Genomic DNA, 16,868 nt, shown 5'->3' with positions numbered 1-16,868 from the left:
TGGATATGATTTTTTATCTTTCCTAGCTGCGCGCGATGCTTGCAAAAAATGCCTCTGACACCTCGTGACAAGACTGAAATAACCAGAGAGGCGGAAAAAGACGCGGAGCAGCTGCCAGCTCTTGCATCTGCCGTCTTATGTTTACTTGAAAAAAAAACTTGAAGGGATATATTCATGCAATGTTCACTGTGCATCACAATGGGCTTCTGCCAAGTCCAGGCTTTCCGGCAGTGCTCACAGCAGTGTCCCTGCACACTACCCTGTGTGATGTACAGACTTCGGCATAAATTTCTAGGCCAAGCTGAAAGTGTGGAGGCCGCAAAAAATTCAATGTTCAAGCTTACGTCCTGAGCGACGCTGAAATGTTTCATGCTGGAAAGCTAGAGAAAACACCTTTCTTTCTTGCTGTCGTAACATGATTTTGTCATATTTACGGTAAAACTTATTCTTGGAATTCTTTGTCGTCAGGCTTGGGTTTGGCCAAGAAACTTTTGACAAAGGGTGTACGCCACACATTTTCATATGCCAAATAATTTGAGACGCTAAGCAACGGGGACCAGGAGAAACACGTAGACACAGACAAGGCGCCTTGTCTGTGTCTACGTACGTTCTCAGTACGTTCAACCAACCAGCCCTCGTCAGGCTTTTGTTTCTTATATGCCCTTTTGACCACGCGCTGTGGCCGAAAGACGCAAAGTTAGGCAAAAACATGCCTAAAATATTCGAACTCGCGGTAATTTTTTTGCGTTTCGCAGCATCAGATTTGCCGCCCATGCCACGCGGATATCAGAATGATTTTCTGCCCACCTTTGGTGGGCTTTCATTTCGCACCTTTTTGGCCACCAAATCAAGAAGAGGAAGTGGTTCTGAGGCCAAATGGCGGCTTCTGTCCGGACTCCTTCGGGCTGGCATTGCAGGCATGCGCTTATCCGTAAGGGCAAAAGTCACAGATACGCAGAGCTGAGCCGTGCCAGTGGCTTCGGTCTTTGGGCCAATCGCCGAGTTGTCATTGCGTGATGCGCACATCTCTGCTGCACTTTTGATTCTTCCTCAGTCTGTCTCCAGGCTGGCCCTTGCAAATGTTGAGTCGGTGTTGCTTGCAGATTTTACGCTAGTGTAAAATGCCTGTCCTAATCGTTTCAGAGATAACTAGTGATGGTATTCGTGAGTGATTACTTCTAGCGCACACTGTAGTGCTTCCCTGGGATTACGAAGGATGTGTTTATGCACAGGAGAAATGGAGGGTAGCGTCTCGCTTTTTTGGAGCGGAAAATATTGTTAGGTCGCAGCAGAAGTGATGAGACGATTTGTGATTGATGGGAAGTGATCTTGTTACAAGCAGATGGGATGGACGTATTTACAGAATGCACATGGCGGCCATAAGACAGCATGCGCAGGGACACAGCCACTTCTTGGTCATCTTCATCGTCTTCTGTCTTGAACCATGGCAGCGTGGGACATTGTTCAGCTATGTCTCTCATGACAATGTTGTGCTTGTTGCAGCATTAGCACAACAAGACGTACCATTGAAAAAGTCTGGAAAGATTCCGGTGCGCATGTTATCATGTCCACTGTGGGACGAAGGCCTCTCCCACTGACTTGCATCTTCTCCTGCCCTATGCTGTCCACTCCTTGCCACCGGACTTCCCCCATCTCGTCCCTTCATTGAGTTCACAATCTTTCCCTTTTTGTTGTCACGGCCCTTGGTAGCCACCCCATTATCCTGGTGGTTGCCAGTTTTCTGCATTGCATGAGCAGCCCAACCCCTTTCCTTTGCGTAATTTAAGATAGGCTGTCTTTGAATCGAGTTTGCTGCCTTATCTAAGGTGCTCGTTTTTTTGTCTCTAATTGTTGCTCCTATCAGTATTCCTATCAGAACAAGTAGAACCACCGGAAGAGGAGGTAGGACAGGAGCAGGCCCACACACACTGGTTGTGTCTTTGCCTTCCCCTCCTTTTCTGCATCATTTTCACTGGTTCCACTTTAAGTACATTGTGAACCAACTATCCCAGCAATTTATTCTCGTGAACATAAGTTTTCTTCCAAGGTTCTTAGTCCCCAAATGTCTGTGCCGTAAGTACCTGATAAATAAATGAATATTTTATGGGATGAATGATTACATAAGTACACATCGATTATCTACACCAATAACCATCCTTTTCAGTGACAGATATAGCTTAACGCTCATTAGTTGAGAGTACTGTTATCATTTTAACTTTTTTCTCAGAAGGAAGCGACAACACAATAAATGGGATGGGAAGATAAGTAGACATAAGTAGACAAACGCCTGTGCTTCTTCCAAAGTTATGTACGAAGCAGCCCAAGTTTGAACCCTTCTCAGGTTTTTCTCAAAGCTGGGATAGGCACTGACCAAAGGTAGTTACATTCGTCAAACTCTTCAAGCATTTCAGTATCTAGGCTAAAGGTGGTCCATGTGTGTATAACATTACTTTCTTAGAAGTTAGAACTTAGAAGGCAGGTTTTATGTGGTAAGTTGCTAATATGCCCTGTCTAATTACTTCGCAGCTTTTTCCAGAGATCTGTAGTTATGCTGACCACTGTAATGGAGGTTTCATAGTATTTGGGCTAAGCAATAGCTTTACTTTTGGGGCATGCGTACCCTGTCGGCGAGTGTTGACCCCGAAAAGAGTGATGAAAAAACAACAGAGGACGTTGGCTGAAATCAAGGAAGGAACAGTACAGGAAATGTCGAATGGTTAACCAGGGAACTGTCCCGTTGGCTATCCTGCACTTGGGGACGGGATACTGGAATTACCTCACACTTTAAAAGGCTTGATTGCAGGGACAGAAATCACATGGCTGCATTTTTAGGACATCTTCGACCGTAGTGGGGGTTGGAACGCTCCTTCAACATCTTGCGAAGCCTTGCAGCGTTCCAGTTGACTGCACCAAGCCCTTAAATTTCATGCCGAGAGGGTCTGGCAGACAGGTCAATTTCCTATAAGCCAAGCACCTGATTGGCCATGAAACGTTCACCCTCTGTGTGCAGGTGGTGTCCCCTGGAGGGAACCTGACGTCGCTGCGGCCAGCTGAAATCAAGGCTACACTAGGTGGGAACCCATTTGCAGCAGAGCCCTTTTGTGAGCAGGCGCTCACGGGGTACGGGTTGGGGCGTGAAAGTCAAAGGTGGATGCATCCCGTGTGCCACAAAGGTAGAAGGTTGGGCATGCGCTTTCCATGTGTAAATTCCACTGCAGAAGCGCACAGGGTGGGGTGAGGGTCAAGTGTACGCGGTGGACAGGATACACATTCCCAATCGTTAGAGGGGACATGCCCTGTGTTAGCGTTCTGAACGAGCCAGCAGCTCTGCCCACTACACCACAGCACTTCTTCAACGCAAAAAGGCTGTGGTGCCTCATCAGAACGAGGAAACGCCATGCGACAGTTGCATTCACATTTGAGGACTATTTATTCGTACCTTCCAGAATAGCCCCACACGTGGCTATCTGAACAAATGAGATGATGAAACGCTGGCGCAAAGACACAGTTGAAGCAGTCATTTTCGGGTTGAACCTGATCTGGGAAAGAGCACGGCTGCCCAAATCATGGGAACGTGCGGGCATGACCCCTGAGGTAAGATAAAGGAGGAGCCAGTGCTTAGCAGGCAACTTCGGCCTGTCACCACGGGACCATCAATCTAAGTCAAGGAGAAGACGTCCAGGTGGAGGGGGCCCTTCAGCCCGCTACCTGCCACCATCATTAGGACTTCGATTCTCCTCGAGACACTTCCTCAAAATAAAGTTAATTACTCTCTCTCTCTCTCGCTCATGTTACCTGTTGTTTAGAACATTTCGGTTTTGGCTACCGCTGGCAGGCGACAGCAACTGCTGAAGCCACTTTTAGACACGGCTCGCACCATTTGTTTAAAGGAGCCATGAAGACAAAATACAAGTTGGGTTAATGAGAAAGACTGCTTAGTCCCGGTAACAATGATACCAATATCAGCGCAATCTTAAAACAAATAACGGAGATATTAAAGAAAACGTGTGAAGCAGTCGCGACCCCTTAGCCAATTTCCTGCAACTTTTCTATGACGTCACGGAACCTTGTTTGTGTGATTGGCGGCCACCTAACTGACCTGTCGCGACGACACATGACTGGACGTCTGTAATGGGGTATCTAGTTCTATTTTACCGCATCACTTGAATGCTAACGTGCAGTTAACGCACTTAAAATTACGTTTTATTGTTGGCCCGTATGACGCCATTCTTGCTCATAACAAGTCACTGTGGCGCAAAATTTGAAAGTTTAAATACTTCTTGCTTTTTTTTGTAAAAAAACATCTTTTGTGGCTGTAATAGAGCTGAGTGAGATACTGAATCCTAGTTGTTTCAAATTAAACGAAGTTGTATTTTCTCCTCATGGCTCCTTTAAAAAACACTCGTTTTACTTCACAAAAACATTTTTACCCTTATAAAAAGGTTTTTTTCCGCTCTAAAGACTTCTACAATAGAAGTGCATTTCTCTTTTTGGTCGTTTATTACCATCACGCACGTACACATTTAATGTCTTTGCGTTTTAGCGTGTAACACGGACCGCCCAAATAATGTCATCCGGTATCTTAAGGCCTTAAGCACTTAATGGCATTTTTGTGCACGTGTGGCGCGGATATAACTGTGCGAGTGTGCGGCACTTGTGATGAACGCTTCCTGGGACGTTTTGCATACGTGGCCGCGTGTGGTCCGCCCACAGACGGGCTGTTCCCTCGTCCCACCCTGCCCCACCACTTGGGTTGCAGGGGGCGAAACCTGCACGTCACAGGGAGCTTTGAAGGGGCCATGAAGACAAAATGCAACTTTGTTTAATTTGAAATAACCAGCGTAGCCTTTGGTAATGCACTGTTCCAGACACGAAGGGTGTTTTCTTAGCCGATGAAACGAAAGAAATATTGAACAACTTTCAAAGTTCGCGCTTCATTGACGTAATACAGGCAGCAGTGATGGTATGGGGCACCGCTAAAAGCATGGTTATCAGTGGGTTTAGTGCCCATTAGCCTTCAAACACAACACGATGGCCCAGTGACACGATGGCCCCACTGCAATGGTCCAGTCACGTATCATGGCAGTGGATTGGGTCAGCGGCCACTTAGAATTAAACACAAACAAGATTCTGCGACATCCTAGAGGAATGGCCAGAAAGTGGCTGGAGAGCTTGTTCTGCTTCATATGTTCTCTTTAATATCTCTGCTATTGACTCAAAGTTGGCAATAAAATTGCGTCATTGTTACGAGCCTGTCTTACCTTTATGGCCCCTTTAAGTGAGCTTAACATGGGACATCCTTTGCTAGGAAATCTGCCGGCAGTGCAGTGTGCGCACTTCACAAAGGCTATAAAAGCTGCTGGGCTGCTTTGCAAAAGCAGATCCCATGTGGTGCACTTCGTGCACGCTTTTTCCCACTGCTTCAGGGGGCCACCGCAACAGTGCAGAGGAAAGTTGGCTCCTACCGGTGAATGTTATCGGCTTGCACGATATGCCACCTGCAACGGCAGAAGTTTTGCTTATTAATGCGAAAAATTACAAAAGCCTAGAAACAAGTCTCATCACCCCGAACACTTTCTCTGGCTACAATTTGTAACATCCAAAATTCTGGATCGCAAGGCAGGATTGGTGGGGGCTCGTCTCAGTGTTTTCGTTTTAATGTTTTTACAGAAAAGAGTTGCAGGTACTTCCGCTGAGTCCATGGTTTTTGCAAAAGCTGCGACCAACTATTTTTGAACATAATTTAGTTTTCATTTTTGAACATTTAGTTTTCACTAATGATTTATTTTCCATAACAGGCCGGGGTGCCATTGTCAATTGCATTTTTCTAGATTTTCAAAAAGCGTTCGATTCAGTTTCCCATGAACTTCTTTTGTTAAAACTTAGTATTCTTAACATAGAAAGCAGTTTACTCAAGTGGATAGAGTGTTTTTTGTCTAACCGAATACAATATGTAAGTGCTAACAATTGTAACTCACCGTTGCAACACGTAACATCTGGAGTACCACAAGGTTCTGTGTTAGGTCCATTACTCTTCCTAATTTATTTTAATGACCTTCCTAACAGCATTTTTTCTACAATTAGACTTTTTGCTGATGATTGCGTGATTTATCGTGAAATAACTAACCCGGAAGATTCCGCCTCTCTCCAATGCGACATTAATACCGTATCTTCTTGGTGCAATAATTGGCTGATGCAACTTAACGTTAAGAAATGTAAAATAATGAGAGTTTCTTCTGGCGTCAAGCAGTACCTATTTCCGTACGAACTTAACAATGTACATTTATCTTCTGTCTCTTCTTATAAGTACCCTGGCGTCCACATTAGCACTAATCTGCAATGGCATGAACATATTAATTATGTTAGTACTAATAATGCTAATCGCATTCTTGGCTTCTTACGCCGTAACTTTGCTTTTTCTCCAGTGTCTTTAAAGCTCTTACTATATAAAACCCTTATTAGATCAAAATTACAGTATGCATCATCGGTTTCGGACCCTCGTATGGTGGTGTTGTCTTCATCCTTGGAAGCCATTCAGAACCGGGCTGCTCGATTCATTGTCACAAACTACTCACGAACCGCTAGCATCGCGTCAATTAAATCTCTTAAACTCAGTGAAATTGCTGCTAGAAGGAAAATTGCGCGCTTGTGCCTTTTTCATAAGATTTACTTTACTAACCCCATTCTAAAACAGGCTCTAATTTCTGCTACATCCTACAACACCGCACATAACGATCACAGGTTCAAGGTAGGGGTTCCTACCTGACGCGCAAACCCTTACTTTCACTCGTTCATTCCCAAGACCTGCGACGACTGGAACCACCTCCCGCCTCCATCGCCAGCATTCCGGACCCTACATCATTCAAAACGGCTGTAACTAATATTGTATGAAATGCTGACCACTCCTCTCTGTAACGCCTTCGGGCTTTGAGAGTAATAAGTAAATAATTGTGAGTACTTTCAGTGAAGGGCTTTGCATTGTCATACAGGTACCGTAAATTTCCGAGAAAACGCCCTCCCCGAAACACTGCCCGCTCCCCTATACAGATGAAATATTCAATTTACTGAAAGACGCCGAAAAGATAGACGGCTTTAGTGCCGATGAGTGCGCAAAATAAACGCGAATAATCTTTACATGTGCTCATGCGGTCACGTGCTTGTGCTTTCCGCAATTGGCCCGAAAGTTCGCCCATCCGATATTTTTCACTTGATATTTCTGTACTTTGGGTGGCTGTTCTTCTGGAACGTTCTGGTACAACTGCAAGATTTGAGTAGAGGAAAGTGAGACCTGTTACCCTGTGCTACTGCCAGTGCCTATTTTTATATCACAAGCAATGGCAAAAGTCTGAGGTTACTAAGTGCAATCGGGCCTGCAACCTCCCTGACCGTCGACTGCCATGGTGGAGAATCACACCATCATTCCCTACTCGTTCCCCGACGCGGCAGAACTTTGTCGCGCTTGAAAAGAAATTTAAAGAAAAATAGGAGGGAAATGAGAAAAAAGCTGACGGCATTTGTTGTTCATTTCTAGACAAACGAGGCAATCGTTTGGCACCACAAAAGAGTCGGGACAACTTTGAAAGATGTGACGTTTTAGGTTAAAGTGCGAACTCACTGGGACTGTGGTGTTTCTTTAGTAACGAGGGCAGCCTTCACTGTATTTTGGGCAGAAAAAGAGGGTGTGGAAGGGTGTGGCAGGGTCTTGTTGGTTGTGTTCACAGACACGGGCCCCAACCTGGTGAAGGAACCCACTCGGGCCGACCGGTCACTTGCAGAGTACGACAAGGAGCCGTGCCGCAATTGGTCTGCCATGGTCATCCCCAAAGGAGATTACTACCGGTGAGTTCTTGCCTTCGCGCCTGTTCACTGCCGCAGCTGTCACTGTGGGCGATGTTTGAGCCATTGGCCGTGGAAGCTTGTTTCGTGGGGAAGCTTCAATTGGCAACCTTCATAGGCAGCGTGTGCCTAACATTGGGGCTCTTCGGTTAGACTAAGCGCGGGTAATCCTCCATAGGGATATAGTGTGTGGGAAAGGAGCGCCAGATTGCTTCTCGTATAGTGTGCGGTGAGACCCAGGCTGTTGGTGTGAGCGCCCTCCCCTGCCCTTGCCTGCTGTGCAGACGCGCCATTGAGGTCTACGTGGAGTTAGACGTTCACCCTCACTGCAAGAAATTGTGGGTGACCCTGTTTCGTCTCTCCGATGAGGCTGCGTCTAAAGGGGATTGTGAGAACGTCAGCAGATATGTGGCCGACGAAGAGCACCCACTGCGGGTGAGTACAAGAGTTTTTTTCACTCGAGTTGCGTGTGGCGGACACCGGGCAAGAGTCCTCGGGCTGTCTTCCTTCTGTGGATCTTGGTGCAGGCCTGTGAGGGGGGTTCGCGGTTGCGTTTTGTGCGCATTAATCGCGTGGTTTGAGAACTTCAGGCTGAGAGCAAGGTGACGCCCTGCGTTTAACACTTTCGTGACCGCGGGAAAATCGGTTGTTTTTCCCTTCCTGGAAATGTTTTTTTTTTGCCACAGATAATGAGTGATGCCGAAGTGTAAGATACTAAATGATGGAGAAAGAATAGGGCTTTATAACAGCAACACTTTCAAATAAGTGATTCTTACCAAATTTTATAGAAACATTAACAAAACCAAAAAAGTAACGAAAAGAAAAACAAAATGATGAAAGCATCTATGTTTCTTTGCACAGGCAACAAAAAATTTTCTGAAATATGCAATTTCAACATAAGGGCATTATAAAGTAATACTGCAAAAATAAACTTTGTAAGTGCAAAAGTTATTTACATACATGCATTTATATAAACACTAGTGTCCAAGGGCTATTTTTGGGTGGTCCAGGAAATATTTTATAATGGATGCTAGGTTATGATATGATAGAGGAAGAATGGGTCTTTCCAAAAGTAATAATTTCAAACAACTGATACATTAGAAAATATATCAAAAAATTGTGAAAAGAAAGTAACAAAAAGGAAAAAAAATTGATAACCTCAGTGCTACTTTGCACACGGTAGACGTAAATACAATTTGAGGTGTACACTTTGAATATAAAACGCTTCTAGACTAATACTGCAAATAGGAGCAGTGTAAGTACAGAAGTTATTTACATACAAAAAATGGTAGCATCTCCACTCCGTGGATGATGGCGAGGGTGCGGAGTACGGGGACTCGAAATGACATCCAAGTGGCGCCCCAAGTGACATCCGATTGGCGCCCCGACCGTAATTCGATTTGAAGCGTGAGTTGCATCTTGATTATTCCCTAAATGAAACTTCAACTCCCGGCTCAAATCGAATTTCGCTTGATTTTCGCTTAATGGTGGTGTGCGCACGGATGGACACGGACGGACATTGGGAGGTCCTAAGGTTCTCCGCACCGTTACAGGCGAGGGAGTAAGCCGTGTGACTCTCGGGAACTAAATCACGATCATAGCCCAATAGGTAAGACGACTGACACTAACTCTGTCTGGTCTGCCAGACACAGGCTCGAATCCTTCCGGTGCCTGTGTGATTTTTTGCGGTTGTAAATGCTATGCGCTCGGACGTGGATGGACAATGTGCGGTCCTAGGGTGCTCCGCACCTAAAATAATAATATAAACACGAACCGCCGCGAGCTGATCCGGAGCGTTACGTCAAGGTCAACTCCGGCCGTCTTCGTGGAGAAAACTCAACTCTCTATGCAGTCGGCGCGAAATGGTCTCGCCCGAACGAAGTCGACACCCTGCAGATAACAGCTGTGGCCTTTAGATTAGAGCCGGATCTGTTTACTACAACGCGCGCCCGCGATAGAGCGACCGGAGAAAGAAGCCAAACTCAAGGGCGCACACCTGGTGATGGTCCGGGGCGACTTGACGCACTTTCGCTGACCGTCAGGGCGTAGCCGGAAATTTTTTCGGGGGGGGGGGGGCGGTCGACCAAAAGATGGGAGGGGGAAATATGTAGGCAAGGCAATGCGCGTTGTTTTTCAGCCGAAGCTTGAAATAACTGACTTCGACATGCGATTTGTGTATGCTGAACGCTAGCAGTAAAGCCCACCTCAAAGGGCTTACATGATGATGATGATGATGATCAGCTAAATTCCCGTTTGCCGGTCTATGGGTAGGCCACGGGTGATCCGATCGTCCCTAGAGCAGGCCGTTATGTGGGCGCGCGCTCGTGAGCATGATCATGAATGTGCTCGTGAGTGGCCCGCGGTCCCCAAAGTTCGTCAGGCGGAAGTGGAGGCCTACACTTGGTGTTTACTATCAAGATTTGCGTGTTTTAGATCTTCCTCTAGAAAAGGGACTAATAAGTTTTTTTATCACCTATGACGTACAGTAGAGCACGATTTGAAGGTTATCGCGCCAGCATCGAGCGGCCAAGCGTGCCACCGGGGTACGGTTTCGTTTCGAACCATGAAAATCAAGATTTCTCACTCTTCTCTCCCTTGTCGGCTGTTCAATGCTACAACAATGGCACGCACGACTGACTTGCCACCCTTTGAATTTCAAGCTTCACATTCGTGGTTATCAAGCACAGCCTTGGTTGCCTTATATCTACGCCGACGATAAGGAAACTGGCGTGGAAGATTTGCTAAAGCTGGTGTTCTGTCTGCTTCATTTGAAAGAGTAGCTTTCCCGCTATAACCTTCAAATCGCACTGGATTGTACGTGCGGCACATTCGTATTTTATAGCGTTGAAGCTAGCAAACGTGCATCTTCGTCCTTAAGTAATCACCTTTTTGTTATTTTTTGTGCAAGTAACATGAAATTTAAACTTTCTCTTAGCGGAACACCTTATTGCACGGCTGTTGAATGTTGAGCTTGTTGCACGTTCTTTAACTTTCATTCTACGTATTTCTAGCCGTTAAATCGAACAGACATGGCCGCAGTGAAATTCCAGTTAAGCAGATACAGAATGTTGATTCTAACGAAGAGGTAGTTCAAAAAACAATAGAAAAGTGCCTAAAAGAAAAACCTCCGCAATAAAGACAATTTTGCAGTTTTGTTGATGTGGAGAATATACAAGATGGGCAGAGCAATGCTTTTCATATAGCAGAAATTATGGAACTGCAATAGTCAATATGTCGGCAGAAAAATAAACATATCAAGGATCAAGGATTGATAGTTGACTGAACAAAATACAGTGACATGCTCTGCCATGTTATTACACTTTGTACCAGTGTAAAGACAAGGAATGACGCGCTTAAGTCCAGACCACATGCATGCCTATATGAGGCTTTTACTGCTGCTCCGCCATTTCCCTGCCGTGGTGTTCCGCCAGCGAAACAACGGTACTGCCTCGATCGGCTCGCGGCGGGTTCCCGGCGCTGCTCGACGTATCCGACGCGAAATGCGGCCGGGCTGTATATGTTGACATGTACTGCATCTGGAGCGGGTACAGGGACCAGACGTTGACGTAGCCCTTGTTTTCAGCTTTATATTAACAAGAATGTCCTTAAAACTGCAGGTTTCGCACCTGCAGGCGACTTCAGGTGGTTCTTCAAGCTACTTGAACCGCGCCCGAGCCTGGCACGAAACATTTCGGGGGGGGGGGGGGTTAGCACGGGCCCGGTGTGCCCCCCCCCCCCCTGGCTACGCCCCTGCTGACCGTAGGGAAGTCTGAAAAATCTAAGTTGTCTTCTGTGCCTGTGCTGCTACCATCGTACAGAGATTTAAGCACGGTTACATCGGAATCCGTCGAAATTCGCCATTCACGCGAAGAATCGGCGGGCGGCGGCGACACCATAACTGAAACCACGTGAGCTCGTCTCCTCGGCGGCGAAGGACATTTAAAAATCCCCCACGCAGCGGAAAAACAAAACTCGAAAGTGAAACTGATCAAATACGTCCTCCTTTACCATTTGGATGGCGTGAGCGGTCCATAAGCGTTAGGAGAACGCCAAAATGTTAATTTGAATTCATCGATAGCGTACTATCGATGGAAATAGGCGCGGTCACGAAAGTGTTAAAGACAGGGGGGACGTGAGCTTCTTAGGTGGAGTGTTTGAAGCAGTTGAGTCTCTCAGTCGCAATAGCCAGCTTTTCACAGCAGCAAGGTCTGGAAGATAAAAAAAAAAAAGTGATGAAAGTGAAGCAAAAAGGCTATTGGCGGTGAGCGCGACCACGGGCGGCGCTGCGAAGCGCGCCCCCGTGACGTCGGCTTAAAGATTCTCGCATTCGTCGTCTGCTTCACTCGGGTCGCTCTCCTTGCTGTATCTTTGCGCTCCGTTGACGACTGATGCTTGTCCGCACCAGAATTTGCATGTGAGTAACTTTTTATCATAATTAATAGGCTTAAAATCGCACACACTAGCTTAGGGCGTAAGTTAAAGTATAGTTTTGGATACCGCTACGGAAGAAACATTGCCGCCGTCACCCCATTCCTTTCGGAGCCGGTCCTGTGCAGAGCGCGAAGAGTCGGAACTAGGCGTCAGCTTCTGTATTAAGCAATCTTTCAACAAAGGAAACAGCCAGATGGTAGTAACCGACAACAGCGAAAATACAAGACCAAAACAAATTCCATGCCTTCGGGGCTGTCGGCTTTGGCAGAGGGCATTACGGTCCCCGGTAATCATATATAAGGTAAAACAGTTTTTGCAACCTTGCCAAACGCTCGAAAGTATTGTATCACATCACTTTACGTTGTCATGGTGCGCAAAATGTAGGTTGAGTTCCAAATAACTTACTGTGTTTACAGGCGCTTGCTGGTTTTATGCCAGGCTTCCAACCAGCATGGAGGTTTATTGAGTAAAACGAGTCACGTCTACGGTAAAGATACAGTAACGCTATGTTTTTTCATACCTGGAGGGATATTTCGGCACATTTCGCACAGCCATATCTTCCGAATATTCAGATATGCTTTATGTGAGAACTGCACTCAAGAGGAGGAGGAGAAAACTTTATTTCGAGCTAAGTAGTTGAGCTAATTTAAAGTCGAGCTAATTATTCGGCTGCGTCCTCAGTCCAGGACAACAGTCTAAAAATAATTTCCTTCAATTCATAGAACGCCATCCCGAGAAGACCAGGATTAGTTCTTTACGCCTGGAAGAGTTGGAAAACAACAAAGACTTCCTTGGAAATATTCATCGGTTTCGATTCTTGCAGTATATGCACGTACGCTATTTATTGCGTTCGCTAGCGAGTATATATGAAACCTTCAACACCGTAATCATGTCATAATTTTTCGGGTTGAGAGTCAGTTCGTTATGATAACGATGGTTACGATAGAAATTCGGGGCACAAAAGCCGCTTTCGAGTACTCTGGACAACGTTGTCTGGAGCGCGATCGCGGTTGCGTAGCACAAACTTTCTCATTGTATTTGCATGTGAATAAACAACGCACGCTGCGGATATGCAGCTTCTTGTAACCAGCCACAACGAAATCCAATACAGCCTGAACAAAATATCCACACCATCTTCGTGTGCCTCCGAAACATACCCAAACCTACTAATAAGACGTTTGGGACGGTGCAGAAAAATTAATAGGTTGGGCACAGAAAAAAAAAAAAAAAACGTTCGTGTGATACAAGTCAACAACAACGAAAGAAATAGAAGACAGCCGTTTTATTTCCTGCTCTACGATGCGCGTATAGGGGCCCGCTTCTTGGCACGTAGCAATAGACTGTTGAGTCTTCATAAGGGTATCTCAAAAATACTGCAGGCAACCCTACGCATTTTGAATACTTATCACGGAGCTCTGAGCGCTGAATCTCGCGAATAAGCTAGAAAGGGCGAGTTACACAAGATATTCTGACCGATGCTCTGAGGAAAGTCGTTCTCTCTCTCCTCGCGTGTTGCAAACTTGTGGGGGATACAGCTTGAACTCATCCAGATGTGTCAGAGGCTGGCATAGATAACTGAAATACTAGAAATACGCTTTATAATTCACGAAAGCATGAAAGCGGGTGATTTCTAGCACAGGCACCGCTTCCCCTTACAAGCGGAGTGTAGCAGACGACAGCGGCGCGAGTCCCTAAGCCGACGTCACAGCCAGGGGTCGCCACTCAAACATCTCACCGCCAATTGAGCAACCGCTCCTGAAGTTGCCCCTTTGAAGCGACAAGCCCTTGCATACTGCCCTGGGGCAAGTGATTCGACTGTGCTCACGTGCTGGACACCGCCGCCCACCATCTGTGGGGCATATTCACGTGGTGTCAGCTGGCCCTGGGCCTGGTGGGCGCAGGAAGTGGGTTTGTTGCTTATGCCCCATAGAAGGGTTCTGGCCGCCAGCCTTGAAGCAGCGGGGGGTGATGTGTGCGCCATGATTACTGCTCTGCTTGCGATGCAGGAGCACTCCCTGGATGTCCGCTTCAAGGACGTGCCCCCTGGAAACTACTGTGTCTGGGTGAGTGCCTCCCAGTGGGAGACCCTTTCCTAAAGCTAAACACGCTTCCCAGGTGGCGTAGAGGCGTTTCCTAGTCAGCATAGCCTAGTGACGCATGGCGCCATCTAGGCGCATGTTTGGTACAGTGGAACCCCGCTGATACGTGCCCTGGACTTACGACGACCCGCGTCGACGACACCCCATGGAAACGATGCATTAAAAATCCCGATGGTACGAGTCTAGAGACCGGAACTTTAGGCACGAAAAATCCAGTTTTTAGGCGCCTATTATAGGCACTGAGAAGTGCCATTTAGGCATATATAGGCAACAAATACTCTCGATTAGGCATATATAGGCTCAATTCCTGTTTACTTCAGACGCATACTTTAGCACAAATTTTTGACGTGCAGTGACACCGCGGGCAAATAATGTGCAGCGGGAAGGGAGGTTTATTTTCCTCCGGTACATAAGCAGCACAAGAGTTCATATTTCAAAATTTACGCGAAATTCACGGTGATTCAACACCAAAAGAAAAATTTGAAAGCCATGGAAAACCACACCAATTTCAATGGTTTGCTGCGTGAAGTTGTACCCCCTTTCAGTCAATAATTGTGTGCGAAAAAACAGCGTTCAACGTACATTGAAGTTGGCGAAGCGTTCTTGTACTTCGGGACGCTCCATGATCTAATTCCATCTGGAATATCACAATTGTGGCTGCCCAGAACATTCGGAAGTTATTTAAGCACGTGGAATCCAGAAATTTCGTCAGGTAGATTTAATCAACCGGTCCTTCGGGGATGGTGGCAGATCTGTCCTGAACCTATCAAATGAACTTAGCATTCTTGGAGTGGCGCCAACTCTCTCTGCTACTGAGATGCTTTCTTCTAAGAGTGCAAAATAAGAACACGAATGTGCCATGTCACGTTGAAGTGTAGCGTGAGGCAAATACTTGGGGCTGCGGCGCTTTTGTCCGTTGCAAAGCTATTCATAGAGACCGTAGTGTTTTTGGTGTCGTTTTCTGCCCTCAGCCGAGTTCCTGGAGGTGTAACAACGAGCTCTGGTGGAAGAGACACAATGGGTAACTGCCCCTTGAAGACATAACTGTGCTTCGAAAAAAGATCTTTACGGCAACTTAATATTCATTGACGGAGCAGAACGACCTCCTAAGATCTTCACAACACCAATTAATCCCATTGAAAGTACAGGGAAGTGCAATAATTCTGTAAAAATTACTGAGCTATTCTGATCTGCAGAAGCGGATGACTAGAGAAGCTGCCGGAATAACAGCATTCAGTAACTATGCGCTACACAACGATTATTATTAGAAAGCGCGCAAGATTATTTGGAACTAATTCCCGCAATACTAGGTTTCCAAATGCCCTTAAATATTACCCGGCCGCGGCACATGACGGGTTTCACGACTAGACTACAAGTAAAGTGCTGAGATCCCCATCCTAAGCTCCTTTTCTCGTTCCTTCTTCGTGGTACGCGTACTGCCTCTTGCCAGCCGGCGGTGCACCCATTATCGGCGGCTCACAGTGCACGCGTTCGTGGCATCACCTCAAAACTTTGGTGTCTAAGATTTGCACGTGCTTTCTTCCAGCACGCGTCTTTGAGCTTGCGCAGCATGTACGCGGCTGTGTCGCGTTCATTTTTTGTTTGCTGTGTTTTTATTCTGTTAGCTATTTATAGGGCACGTGGGCAGAGAGAGAGAGAGAGAGAGAGAGAGAGAGACAAACTTTTATTTCGTTGAGCCCCTTGCGGGAGGCCCAGAAGCCAAGGCGTTGGAGCTTCAGCGGTGGGCCTCAGCTGGTGCCCATGTTGCCAAGCTCCCTCACCTCAGCGACCCGTGTGAGAACGGCCAAGTCCCCCGTGTCCCGCACGCCCCAACACCCCGGTGCCCTCGTGAGGGCGGGCCACCGGTGGCGGCGCGTCCAGAGCCAGGCGGACCAGCCGCAGTTGGATCTCCGGGTCGTTGCTGCGCAGAGCTGTCTCCCAGTCGTGATGACTCTTGATTAACGTCGGTGGTGCCTTCGGGCAAGCCCAGATTAAGTGTGCGAGTGTGGCTTCATCAATCTTGCATCTTGGACATTGGTCGGTATAAGTCTCTGGGTATATGCGGCTGAACAGTTTGGGGTGAGGGTATGTATTCGTTTGTATGAGTCTGAGTGTGGTAGTCTGTTGTCGGGTAAACTGGCGGGAGTGGTTAGGGTATCATTGACGAGTTTCGCGGTAGTAGTGAAGAATGTCGCGGTATGTGAGCAACGGGTGCCAGTGCAAGCTGGGAGAGACGGGTCTATCGAATGGGTCCTGGTTCGTGCATTCACAAGCCCAATCGTGTGCCACCTCATTGCCCTCCAGCCCAGCATGTGCCGGTGCCCATACGAGGTGGATTTGCGGAAGTGGGTGCATATCAGGGATCGTCCGTAAAACTGCTAGCGTGTGAGGGCTTCCCAGGCCGTTCGATATAGTGCGATAGGCGTCCTGGCTGTCCGTGACGATGGTTCCTGGGGTTCCGGAGGCCGTTATCCGCACTATGGCCAGGGCAATGGCGCATTC

At 47.0% G+C, this 16,868-nt stretch overlaps 1 protein-coding gene across 1 annotated transcript in view; it reads left to right on the top strand.

Moving 5' to 3' along the window:
- LOC144151596 (uncharacterized) overlaps positions 1-16,868 on the top strand; it is a 71,179-nt gene that overhangs the window by 27,657 nt on the left and 26,654 nt on the right. The window contains exons 5-8 of the mRNA XM_077682705.1: positions 3,011-3,071; positions 7,722-7,839; positions 8,121-8,271; positions 14,274-14,330. Of these exons, the coding sequence (XP_077538831.1) occupies positions 3,011-3,071; positions 7,722-7,839; positions 8,121-8,271; positions 14,274-14,330 (387 nt within the window). The remainder of the gene's footprint in view (positions 1-3,010; positions 3,072-7,721; positions 7,840-8,120; positions 8,272-14,273; positions 14,331-16,868) is intronic.

This window comes from Haemaphysalis longicornis, unplaced genomic scaffold (genome assembly GCF_048455015.1).
Source record: "Haemaphysalis longicornis isolate Haplotype H1 unplaced genomic scaffold, Haemaphysalis longicornis Haplotype H1 scaffold_9, whole genome shotgun sequence".
Lineage (NCBI taxonomy): Eukaryota > Metazoa > Arthropoda > Arachnida > Ixodida > Ixodidae > Haemaphysalis > Haemaphysalis longicornis.
The sequence above is the reverse complement of the archived record's forward strand: the minus strand, read 5'-3'. Positions and strand labels throughout refer to the sequence as shown.